This window comes from Poecilia formosa, unplaced genomic scaffold (assembly GCF_000485575.1).
Source record: "Poecilia formosa unplaced genomic scaffold, Poecilia_formosa-5.1.2 Scaffold450, whole genome shotgun sequence".
NCBI lineage: Eukaryota > Metazoa > Chordata > Actinopteri > Cyprinodontiformes > Poeciliidae > Poecilia > Poecilia formosa.
The window spans coordinates 270,407-283,051 of record NW_006800389.1 but is presented as its reverse complement, the minus strand read 5'-3'; the positions used below and the strand labels follow the sequence as shown (position 1 = coordinate 283,051).

At 37.9% G+C, this 12,645-nt stretch overlaps 2 protein-coding genes across 4 annotated transcripts in view; one reads left to right on the top strand and one right to left on the bottom strand.

Annotated features, from left to right (window-relative positions):
* The window catches only part of selenol (selenoprotein L), a 34,184-nt gene that overhangs the window by 3,818 nt on the left and 17,721 nt on the right, over positions 1-12,645 (top strand). The window contains exons 2-9 of one of the 3 annotated variants that reach the window (XM_007577676.2): positions 46-124; positions 221-274; positions 438-483; positions 701-828; positions 918-1,026; positions 1,146-1,268; positions 1,528-1,665; positions 3,978-4,228. In XM_007577676.2, coding sequence (XP_007577738.1) covers positions 46-124; positions 221-274; positions 438-483; positions 701-828; positions 918-1,026; positions 1,146-1,268; positions 1,528-1,665; positions 3,978-4,010 — 710 coding nt within the window. In that variant the 3' untranslated portion in view covers positions 4,011-4,228. Of the gene's footprint in view, positions 1-45; positions 125-220; positions 275-437; positions 484-700; positions 829-917; positions 1,027-1,145; positions 1,269-1,527; positions 1,666-3,903; positions 4,229-12,645 lie in introns of those variants that run through there. The other 2 variants (XM_007577675.2, XM_016663857.1) reach the window with 2 other exon arrangements.
* Positions 7,157-12,624, bottom strand: clec11a (C-type lectin domain containing 11A). The gene is made up of 5 exons (XM_007577674.2): positions 12,351-12,624; positions 11,081-11,195; positions 10,273-10,380; positions 10,110-10,193; positions 7,157-7,659 (listed from the first exon to the last, which is right to left on the bottom strand). Exons 1-5 carry the CDS (start codon positions 12,435-12,437, stop codon positions 7,247-7,249), a joined length of 807 nt encoding a protein of 268 aa, XP_007577736.1. The 5' UTR covers positions 12,438-12,624; the 3' UTR covers positions 7,157-7,246.

Sequence of the window (12,645 nt, the reverse complement as noted above, 5' to 3'; positions counted from 1 at the left end):
TCCACCTGACCTTAACAAAGCGTCGTTGTTTTTCTATTTCTTCAGCATCTCTGCAGACTTTTGTTCCTCATAAGATCACTACTTTATTTGGTTTGATCACAGCCGGGGAAAATTTCTACAGAAGGTAAATAAAAAATACATATCATTTAAGTTTTTTATGCATCTCAAAGTGTTTTTGCATGTTTGAACAGGATTTTGAAGAAAGTCTGTTTTTGAGCAGAATTGGAGTGAAGACAAAAGGTGAAGCAGAGGCTGTTTGGCAGAAATTATACCAGTAAGTCTGACAAAATGTGACTAAAGTGTTCAAAAATCCTACAATGAATCATATTTATCTGCTCATACTTTCAAAAATAACATGAATATGGTCAATTTAGTTTTAGAATTGATATTTTGACATGAAAATTTAAACACAGCTTTAAATAATTATTTTTTCCCAGCCATCCAGCAGTCAGAGAGCAAGTAGAAGAGCTTCTGAAACTGGAGGTCTGCATATTTTACAACTTTTTTTTTTTTTTCTATTCAGTTTGTCTTGCTTCTAGATTTGACATTTTTTTGCTTTTACGTTTCTGTTTTCCTGTTTTCTCTTCAAGCAACATATACATTGTGGTACTTGGCATCTTTTTGCACAAATATGACAGCCCAATTGAAACAAAACAAGCATAATTTACTTAACTTTTTACGTTTTTGGTTAATTTTGCAGAATGAGTGGGACTCCTTCCTGCAGAGCGTGGACAAAGATTTGCAGATGACTGATGAGCAGCTATCAGGAGCAAATCCAGCAGACAGCTTAAGTCCTGACTTTGTATTCACTGATGCACGATCAAAAGAGCAAGTTTTTATTCATTAGTCATTCCTAGTCACTCCCACTGGTTTACCTCAGTGTATAAAGTCATGGTTTTGGTTATTTTCTTTAAAAGGAGTGTGACTCTGGGTCAGTTCTTGGGTCAGAAGCTGCTGCTGGTTCTCATTGGAAACTTTGGATGGGTGCCGTGTCGGGACCATGTGGCCGAGCTGGAGGCCAATCAGGTCAGTTCACCTTCACCTTTTCCAAAATCCCCCAAAATTTGAAAAAAGCTGAAAGAACATCTCCAAGTGAATCAAAAGAGAATTGTGAAGCAGTTTTATGATTTAGTTTTGCTCTGCAGACCCTCCTGGAGGCCCAGTCAGTGCAGGTCATGGTGGTTTCCTTCGGCAGTGTGGAGGGCGCTCAGCTGTGGCTGGAACAGACAGGATGTACCTTCGAAATGATGTTGGATTCACAAAGAAAGGTCAGCATTAAACTAAAGCACTTAACTGTGAAAGTAACAGGAGTTAAAACAATCTAAAGTGATAAATTAACTGAAAAGTTTGTCATCTAATATAGAAATGGCTTTGATTCAGGAAAACAGTCGGTTTGGGAGTTGACTAAAGGTTTTAGCAGCTGTATAATGGCGTCATTAAAGCTCAATGAGCCAAGTGTGCAGACCTTTCAGCCACCAGTTGCCATGGAAACGGTCATGCTGACTTCATAAACCCTTCCTGGTCCAGGTTTACAGGAGTTTTGGGCTTGGCTCCTCCTTCTCCAAGGTGTTGAAGTTCGGCTGCCTGATGCAGTTGTCGGAGTTCAGCGCTGCAGACAGAGACTTCCCTGATTTCCCACATCGCCTGCTAGAAGACATTTATCAGGTACAAAGCATCATTTTATGGTGCTCATGTAGGACATGGGTTTTTGGTTAAATATTTTTAAATATTTTTTTTTTCTGAAAAATTTTGTTCCACAAAAGTGACTGGATTAATCCCTGGTATTCTATGAAAATGCTTTATGAACAGCAACTGCTTCCAGCTAGAAACACCACCAAGCTTTTAGCAATTAACAGAACTAATCGACTCAAATTTCCAACAAACTACCATCTTTTTCTATCGGTACTTTCCATTTTACAATGGGTCTCTATTGATGAAATCTTTAACAGTGAGCTATTATGCAAAAATGTAGCAGGTGGCTTCTGGATGATAAGTCAACAACAAAATGCTTGTCTTATCCAGTAGCCAGTTTGCAGTTGTAAAATTATCTGACCAAATGTGCTGGAACTCCGTTTGGGTTGCTAGGTAACGGGGTTTGACTTGGCTGGAGTTACTAGGTTATAGCACATTGTTTCTTTTTTAGCTTTACCTCATGTTATTATGTTATTCCCTCATCAAAAACATACTGAAAGAGTTGCCTTGATTCTTTCATGCATGTTTGAGAAATCCTTTAATCTCCATGGCAACCATCCAGCCGTACAAAACATTTTGATGTTTTGTACGGCTGACATAACATCGAGACATAACTCCTCCTCAGAGCTGCAGTTTCCAAGCCTCCAAACTTCTGCCTCACAGAGCTCCTCCCCCTGTGGTTCTCCACTCGACTCCTTCAGGCTAGCTAGTCACAATTAGCAAACACCTGGTGGGACTGTGCATCTGCTGAGCTCCGTTGTTAAAGGGATAATAGAGGAGAGATGTGATGATTTCCTGAATGTGGAGTTTCAGAAAGGGCTGGAGAAAGAAAGTCAAAATTCTTTTAAGTTATATATTGCATTTTTATAACAACTGAAGGGGACATAATCACTTGATTAAATGACACTTTGTGCCTGGAAAACATACTTTCTTTTTAATTATTGTGAGGTTATGGAAACACCAAAAAAAACATGAACTTACTAAGATCTGGGTGTTCTTTTAGTGCTTGGGCTGTTTTTAGAAGCAGTTGAGACCCAAATGGAATTATAGAATAGTGCAAAACATGAATTTTGCATAGTAGATCTTCTTTAAATTACCATTGTGAGTAAATTCACCTACTCTAGCTTTTTAACTAAACTCTTTCTTTTCTAAAAAATGCCTGACTTCGTGCTCTACCTCCACTGGCTTGCAGCTTTCAGTCCTCTTGGACGTAGCAATGTTGGAAAATCACTTGGGTTGTGCTGTGATTTTACAGCAATAAAGTTTTTTTTAAATTTGTGCTGTGTTCGATTTTCCTTTCAATTGGTTGTGGGATTTATGTCACACCCAAGCTGAAGCACGCTCCAGTTGTAACTCCGAGAAACCAGTGGCAATTTGCTTTTCTGTTGTATTGCCAGCTATTGGTAACACAAGGGGAACACAGTGTATTTTTTCCCAGTGAACAAGTTGGTAATAATATACTGAGCTCTATTTGTGCCGCTGCTGCTTTAATGAGATCGAAACTATCAATGTGGTAACTAATAGTTTATAGCAACAGTTTTAACTGCATTTTATATGTGAAGCAGGCCAATTGGATCCTGAGACGGCTTATTCAACTTCCAAATTCAAAGTTCCAACATCTTGGTTTCCTGGGAATGTGGAAAAAATAATTATTTCCACTAAATCCACTCTTGTGTAATCCAACTTTGTCAATCAGGGAATCAACTCTTTGATTTATAAAATTAAATTTCGCTTCTCCTCTTTTTTGTTTTAAATTTGTTTATGAATCTATCTCACTTTTATTCTTGTTTTTAAGCTTCCAGGCTTTTAGTTTGTCCACTACTTCCTCTCACGTTTCTGTTTTTCGTTAATTAGCTTTAAATATACTTTTAATCCATTAAGTTAACTTCAAGTTTCAGCAATAGCCTCTAACTAACAGCATTCACACAGCACTTTCATCAAGAAATAAAATGTTCCTATTATCTCTCATTTCATTTAAACATTGTTTACATTTTATGAGGAGCTTAAATACATCTTTACATTCAAGTATTTTTTTTAAAAAGATGCCATTTTAAACCATACAGTTTCTGTTGCTCTTTGTAGCTGCAGAAAACATGTTTGAAACTGAGAATCAAAAGCATATTTCCTACATAGTTTCTTATCTTGCTATAATTATGTGTATTATAAAGGGGGTTTAACTTCCTTTACTATTTATTTTACTTATATTTTTAGCTGGGCGGGGATTTTTTACTGGACGAAACGGGAAAGGTGCTTCTCTCTCATCCGTCTAAAAACCCTCTGGACAGACCGAGTTTGAAAGACGTCCTGCAAGCTGCTGAGGACAACACCAGCAGCTATGAAGACAAAAATGAACAAAAGCCGTAAAAAAACATTGATACCACAGAAGGAGACCAGCTCTTTGACACACATTGATGACGTCTCATCTTACACTCGTTACGAAGACGTGCGACTGATGGAGAACTGTGCAGAAAAGACGAAACTGATCTTCTTTTGTCATGTCAATGTTGTGATTTAAAATGAAAAGTCATATTTATTTGTTACTCAACAAAAAAATATGCAGTTGAAACCAGATATTTGCATACACCATGTGAAAAGCATCATTGTGTTCTTCACATCAACCTTGGAACCAAAGTTAAACACTTTGAGAACCCAGTGTTAACATGAGCTGAAAGGCCGCTCAGAAAGGAAGAAGCCAAAACACCAGAAGCAATATAAAAAGAAAGATTATAGCTTCAAAATTTGGAAGCATGGCTTATGCGGACTAAATGCCCGCTCCCATTGCTAAAACTACAGGCAGACTACAATGTTAGAACAACGCAGAAAATCATCATCGTTAACAATTTCTCTTTCTGTTTGCTGACTGGCCAGATTGAAAATCTACCAGAGGGAATCCAAGTGAATGGGAGAAAGTCTAGACTGTGCTGTAAGTGAGATTGCGCAGGAGGGGGATATCTAATAAAAAACATCAGTCATTTTAAAGTGTTTACTGCAGAAAAGCAATGCATTGTGGGTACAGAGTAAACATCATTAGCTGCACCGCATTAGAACGTGAGAAGAGGAAACGAAACTGCTGCTTCTCCCACTTCAAATTACGAGCATGAATATAAACATATATATACTTCAGAAATTAAGTAGATGACCAGAACTTGAGTTTATTCAATTTACAAAACAGCCAATAAAATTAGTACTTTGGAATTTATCTGGAAAAATACTTTTAGGGGAAACAAAGTGTGCTAAACATTTTCAGAGTTAGCAAAAGCGCAGAGACAGACAGGACAAACAACCAGGCACACACACTCACACCTAGGGAGAATTTAGAGAGACCAATTAACCTGACAGTCATGTTTTTGGATTGTGGGAGGAAGCCGGAGTGCCCGGAGAGAACCCACCATGGACAGGGAGAACATACAAACTATGCAGAAAGACCCCGGGCCAGGAATCGAACCCAGAACCTTCTTGCTGTAAGGCACCAGCTCTAGGCCAGAACTCCACAAAGCTATTGCTTGGAGCTTATGGAAGGAAAACATTTTACTCAAATTGTAAGTTTAGAATAGTTTGATAAATGCAAACTGGAGAAGAAGAAAATCCATATCATTATTCTGGCATTTAGCGAATAGAAATGATTTTGGTGCATTACATGGTGTTTTGCCTTCAGATGAAGTGTATGTAAACATCTTTCAACTGTATGCTGAGTCCTAAACAATTGTATATTAATTAATCTCAGAAGCATATCAACAGCACCAGATATTAGGAGTAGGTTTGTAAAGGTGATTGACTTTATTGTTGAATAATCAAGCATCACAAAGCTACAACTTACTGCTTAATTAAACTAGTTATTTTTCTTATGGAAGGAACAACAAAAATGTTTAGGTAGATACATTTTCATTCAGCATGTCTCCAATACCCAACATATCTCCAAAAACAAATGTACTGTTGGAATTTATGACGAATACTTCCACTGAAATCTATTGTTTATAAGCTTGTACCAAGGAAAATAAAAACCCAAGCTGTCATTTTACTTTCTTGTTTTGCAGACAAAATAAGTCATGTTTTTGAGAAAATCATATTTGCAGACTGTGCAGAAGTCAAGCTTAGTCTCCTCTGGTCGAAAGAATGTGGGTTAATCAGCAGTTTAGCAGGACTCAGCACCAGCCCTTATTAAAAACATTTCTGCTACTTCTTAACTCCTCCTAAGGCCCAAGCACACACTGATGGAGATCCTGAAGGGGTTTGGTATGTGCCGATTCCCAAGAAAGTTCCTCCATCTTTCAGTTTTTACCCTTGTTTGGAAATCCTGATCCAATATTTAGAGTTCCCTGAATGTAATCAGCAGTTTTAACTGGCTTACAGTCATATTTATGCAGCTGCATGAACAACAATGATTAAAGCACTAACACACAGAGAAAAGTGTTTCACTCCTTCATCGACATACAGTACATTTCAGTCTATACCATTAAGTATTAAGATGCTTACTTGCTTATTTAATGCTGAAATAATTGTACACTTTGTGTATTTGGAGAAATATCTCTAATACGCTGCACTATGTCGACTCTTCTTTGCTTGGTTTGTACAGTTTATTTCAGTTAGATGGTTTCGTTGCACAACCATGGCTTTTCACACATACTTAAAAAATTTTCACTCGGGTTGCGCTTGATGCTTTGTGTAAGTCAGGGGTCTGCACTTTTAGCTGCATCTCTGCTCCAAAACACCAGAATCAAATGATTAATAGTTAATGGAAAACTAACTGACATGTCAGTGAGTTTCAGTCTTAAGGTTCCAGTGTGTTGGAGCAGGAATGCCTCCATTAGTTCACTGAATGGCTTTGCACCAAAATACATTAAAGATCATTAAAGATCTGTTACTGAAGCACCATTCTGTTTTTATGCTCCTCTAACCTGGAACAAACTTCCAGAAAACTACAAAACTGCCGAAACAGAGTTTGTTTAAATCAAGGCTAAAAACTCACCTAGTTTAGTTTCCTTTGATTGCTAGTAACTTTGATTGATTGATCAACATATTTGATGTAGATGATACTTGATAAATTGTAATGTACTATGCTTTTATGGTGTAAAGGACTTTAAACACCTTGTTGATTAAATGTGCTAAACAAATTAACTTGACTTGGATAAAGCAGGTTAATGTGAAATTGTCAACCATGTCAGAAACTGGATTTCTTCCAGGAAACCAACTAATAGAAATGAACTGTACCAGTTTGGCTGTGTCGCTGTTAAATACCCAACAAGTATTATGTCAGAGGCTTGCTGATGTCTACCAAAAGAACGTGTCGGATTCTTGCTTTAAGAATCTCCCAATGCTTGTTGTAAGAAAATCAGTCAAATGGATTATAATAAATCCAGAATTACTACAAAATTCATGCCTAAGATGAACGTACATCTCCAGAACTCTGCGTTGGGACTAGACCGTGTTGTACGCTAAAATAATTTATGTGATAATGAATAAAATGTTTTCTCTTTTATTTCTAAAGAGCTACACATTCAGGTTTTAATTACTGGCATTATCAGGAAAAAAACAAACAGTTTTTAAAGAGTTCATTTCAAAGTGCCACCCTGTCGTCAAACTCGCAGACATAGTTCATGATCCGGTCGCAGTAGTGGTCCCACCAGTCCCCGTCGTCCGACGACATGGCCACACAGTTTTCTCGTTTTCCTCCGTCCGGCTGACTGGACAGGAAGTGCTTACGCCACTGGAAGTACGAGACCCGTGTGCCGTCATCGAAGAGGTACAGCCCCTCGGAGCGCAGGTCGTTGATGCCCAGCCAAACGGGCCAGTTACCCGGGCTGAAGAAGGCCTTGACGTACGCCGCCAGGGCCTCCTGCTCCTTGCGGTCGCGCGGCATCGCCAAGCGTCCGCCACGTTCCAGGCACTTCCTGGATGCCCCCGCGTAGTCGGCTAAGTTGTTGTACACTAGGTAACATTTGTAGCCCAGTCTTTGTCCTTTGTGGCAGCCTAGGAAGCAGAAAACAAACTGAGAACCAGCGTTATAACAGATTTGAGTTTTTCACTGTGGTTTAATTTTATTTCACTGTAACCTTTTGTCAAATTAATTTAGATCTGATTAGTTTTTAGAGTGTATTTGCTAGTGTTTATTAGCTAAATATTTAGTTTTTATTAGTTATAGTGGTAGTTTTAATTTTTTTATACTTTGGGTAATTTAGGGACCAATGTAGGGGAGGGCATTTACCATATCATTTATCGTTTTTAAATAAATAAAACTGACGGTATGATCAGTAATGTAATTTTTAACATTTTCTCCTCTGTTTGTTCCACAAGAGCATCCATAAATGAGTAAACTCAGCAATATGATTATATGCTAATCCTGTGCGCTGTTTTTAGTGATATAAATCACTCTGTTTTAAAAACTAAGTAATTTTTCAACAAGATATGGGAGCTTCTCTTAAGTCAGTAATTTCTTAATATTGATGAAAAAGTTCTAGTTCAACTCCCAGATCATTTCACTTAAAACATGGGAAAATGTCTTGCAAGTTAAATAATCTGCTAGTGGAGCAAGTACTTTTTGATCAATTTTAAGGAATTATTTTAAAAGAACTAAGCTTCTATTTGTGGCTGAAAAGTTACTTTTAAGTTATTTTTGTCTTATTTAAACCGTATTAGATATTTACAATGGAAACTAGACCAAAGTTACTTGGCAAAATGTTGTGATTTTGCAATGAAGCCATTTGTCTTGAGAATTCAGGGGCTTTTTAAATTTTAATGATTCACCTCAGAGTCAACAGACTTCCCAAACAAACAATGTCAGCGTTTCTGTAGAAATTCATGCAAAGAAATTTGGCTCCTTGGATGCAAAACAATAAATAATGACTCACGAGGTAAATAGAAACCTTGGGTGAACTCGGTGGCATGACATACAGCTGTGTCATCATCCATCCAACAAAAGCTAAGCCAAAATGCAAGCACCGTTTATGGAAACAAAAACAAAGTCCACCCTTACTGCTTTTAAAAATAAGGGAAATAATTGATCATCTGGAAACGCTGGACGCTCTAAAGGTTTTCATTGTGTTTTAACTTAATGAGGATGTTGACTTCTGTCTGTTTTCAGGCAGACCCAGGACCAAAATCGTAGACATCCATACTCAAGTACCTCCATAACCATGTGGATGGTGCAAAACAAATAAGGATTTTAGTTTGGTACCATTTCTTCCATGTACTTGCTTATTGTGTTCATTCCTACAAAAGAAAACAAACACATTGCCCCGCTTTGCTGCTTTTCTTTCATTTCTGTTATCACAAATATTTCGGTGATCCTCTGATAACTGCTGTTTGACACTTCAGCATTCTCCATGCGCTCATCTAACTACAGCAGACCAGATTATAAAAGCCCCTGAGGGGAAACGTGCCAGAACATGCTGCAGAGTTGGGTTCAATTTATTTTATTTTTGGCAATCTTCCCTCCAGAGCTGTGTTTCTTTTCATCCCTGAAGCAGCCCCTGTTATTTGCATAGCAACCAAACACACCAAAGCTATAATTTTCTAAGGTACAAAGTATAACATAACCGCAGGCTTCCTTTTGATATTTTCCTAATGTGACATTTTCTTTTTAGAGTTTCTGGTGTTGGCAAAGTTCTACCTTTCCAATGCAAACATCGAAGTTATTTGCATGTTGGAGACCAGATCAGCCCTGCATGTTACCTCATGTGTTTTATTTTCCATGACGACAAATAAAGACAAACTGATCCAGATCTAGAACCCAGAAACGGAACAGAATGCGGGTAAAACCTTTCCAGTTATACATAAAGACATGACTCAATATTAAAATATAACATGATTGGTATGATTAAACTGTTGTTTCTCCATATAAATACTGATAAATTTAAATTCATATTTGCAAACCCTCACAAAATGGTTGGGAATGCTGCTTTAGCCATTTGTTCCCACATTTATCTTAAAATCTTAAATGCCTATAATATGTAAGTTGGCCTTAAGTACATTTGTATTTTTTCTTGCAGGACTTTTGTGTCAAGCAAAAGTTTAAATGCGTGCACACATCTTTGCATTTTGTGACATGAGGAGTTGAGGCTACCGCTGACTAGTCGCTAATGTCCCATTGGTAGCTAGCCAGCTAGCCTTTTTGCATCTATTATGACTGCGTACAAAGTTACGCACTTTTCATTTTTGCCACTGTCTCACTTCTGTTGCCGACCCATAGGATGCTATAAACTGAGAAGCACAAAGCCAAGAGCTAAAAAACAAACCCAGAAATTTCAGTTTTTCTTTGTAATACAGCTGTATCCCTCAATCGTCTCCTATATTTATAGTTTTTTTCTGTCTTAAATTTCATTTAAAGTGGCATTGAAATGTCTTAAATTTGAATACTATAGAATATTGCAATCAAATTCAAGGTCTATATGTATTCTGAAGCTTGAAAAAGTCTGTTGTACCTTCCAGTCTCCCAATCTCCTTGCGATTGTCCTTGCTGTGTTGGTAGACCTCCTGGATGTTGTCCTCCAAATCTCCAACTTTAGCTGTTTAAAGGAGGGAAAAAACAGATAAAACATTCTGGAGCGTTTCTGGAGCGACTTCTACCACCATTTTGAATCTCACCGTCCAGCTTGGAGAGTCGGTCGATTAGCTGGCTGACTTTAACATCCAGAGTGTAATGACCAACGTTCAGCCTGTGGATGGCCTGATCTACGCCGGCTAGTCTAGATACTGAAAAAATGGAAAAGAACTGGAAAAATGACCCAAACGAATGTGGAAATTTTGCTTTAAGCACTGAGAAAATATGACTGTTGCTTCTGGGTGGTTGGTTAATCTGACAAAACCAACCCACAGATTCCACCATGTGATTGGTTTTTGATAGACCAGCACAGATTGGTGCATGATTGTAAAATGGAATAAAAAAATTATACCGAAAAATGCAAAAATCTGAAAAGTGTGGCAGCCTCAGTCGAAGCATCTGGTGGTACGTTTCCAGCAGCCTTCTGCATCTGAAGGGATTTTTGGTCAGGGTTTGGAATCAGTTCTGGACTTTGACTGGACCATTTCAAGACAGGATTGTTCTTCAAGCTAAACTTTTTTATTGTAGCTCTGGATTTTTGTCCAGGTCTGTTTACCTAAATCCCCGCATCACAATGCTGCCATCACCATGTTTCACAGTGGTAACACTGCAAATGGGACTTCTGATACCTATACTGGTGGTACTGGATTTTATTTCAGGCTGCGCTTCATATTTTTATTCAGTCTATTTGAGTTGGTCTATCACAAAAAGTCTAATACAATACACCAACATTTGTTTTTGTAATACAACAAAACAATCCCAGAAGTGTGATAACTTTTTTATTCTACATGCACCGTTCTCAGCCGATTTTATAATGAAAGAAGTCTTTCAAAGGTGGAGGACGTTACTTACAGACGTAGTTGTACGAGTTTTCGAAGTCCGATGCTTGGCTGGTCGGCTCTGGTTCTGGTTCTGGAAGGATGTCAGGAACGTCACCTCTGGTCCTCTTCACCTCCACCACAGACTCCTGACAGACAGACAGATCCTCATGTTATCACAGCAGACTGTTTGAAACTAAATCTTTGTCTTAATTTCTGATTCAGAAACAAATCCAGGTTTGTTGCTGCACCTGATCACTACAGGCCACTGTGCAGCAAAAAATTAGGACAGGTTTTGGTCCAGGTGGCACAGTATGTTATAAATTTATAGTTTATTATGCCTGTAGTATATTTCAGTGAAATTAATTTAATGCAGCATAAAAAAATTTAGAAGGTAAAGAAGTGGGAAGAAATCATAAGTATCTTTTTAAATTAAACCTCTTTAAGATTGAAATACTGAATTTTTTCTGCAAATCTGAATCAAACAGACATGAACACTAGTCATTTGGTTATTTATCTCAAGTCACATCAGTCATTGCAACATTCACCAACATCTTTGCATGTCACATGATTTTCTCGATGATATGAACCCCTAGCATTGTTTCGCACCCAACTAACTCGGATACAAAAAGGAGAAACTTACCAGTTTTACTCATAACGGTCAGTGTAAAGTAGTTTTACCTGAAGTATTCAGAGGAAAGAATATGGCTTACTGACTCCAATTAATAAGTAATTCCAACATGACGTCACGGTTATTTATTTTACCTTAATTAGGGTGATGATTACATATATTTCAGTCAAAAGCAATGAAAATATTGTGTAAAAGGAAAAAAAATACGTCAAGTAATTTTAGTTATGTAATAAAATAAATCTGTGATTTGTAGAGAAGGATTAAATGGTAAATTCAATCTACCCAATCTAAAGTATAAAGAAAAACTCTGGAGAAGTACTGGTTAAAGCCAGCTGGAAGATTAAAGGAAGCTTTGGCTGCATAAAAGTAAACTTTAAAGTGAAAAGAAAGAAGACACATGACTTTTCCCCCTAATATTTCTCAGTCGCTTATTGGCTGATTTGAGCAAGAGTCTCAAACACTTACCACTGCCAATGTCTGCTTCCCTAGACATGTCATCTGTAATTATTTGGGAATCACCGAGACTCATGACTTCATCTCATACAGCTTATGAGGTGCAAATCATTTTCAGTTTTGTAATGTAAAGGGAGTTTGGATTGCAGTTTCTCAATCAAAATAGGCCAGAATGAAGGCTCTAGTTTAAAAAAATAAAAGTACATGAAAGCGTTCTGACCTCTGTTGGTGCAGCGTCGATCATCTCTGTCGGAAGAGCCAGAAAACATAAACACAGGAATGTGTACGATGTGGCAGCTGGTCCCATTTTACTCCTTTCAGTAACTCTTCTCTTCCTTCAGCAGCTAAACCTCTCTGAGCCGCTCTGCAAACTCTCCCTCCCCTTTCCCTCATGGAACAGCAGCTGGAATCTCTTTCCCATTAGACATGTGAATGGGAGGGCGCACACACACACACACACACGCACACACACACACACACACACACACACACACACACACACACACACACACACA

What these genes read in the sequence shown, in the direction of transcription:
- clec11a (XM_007577674.2), bottom strand. Translation starts at nt 12,437, where the DNA reads ATGGGACCAGCTGCCACATCGTACACATTCCTGTGTTTATGTTTTCTG. An exon ending in AAACTCGTACAACTACGTCT is followed by an intron (nt 10,381 to 11,080) that starts GTAAGTAACGTC and finishes CCATTTTTTCAG; the next exon opens with TATCTAGACTAGCCGGCGTA. An exon ending in CCGACTCTCCAAGCTGGACG is followed by an intron (nt 10,194 to 10,272) that starts GTGAGATTCAAA and finishes TCCTTTAAACAG; the next exon opens with CTAAAGTTGGAGATTTGGAG.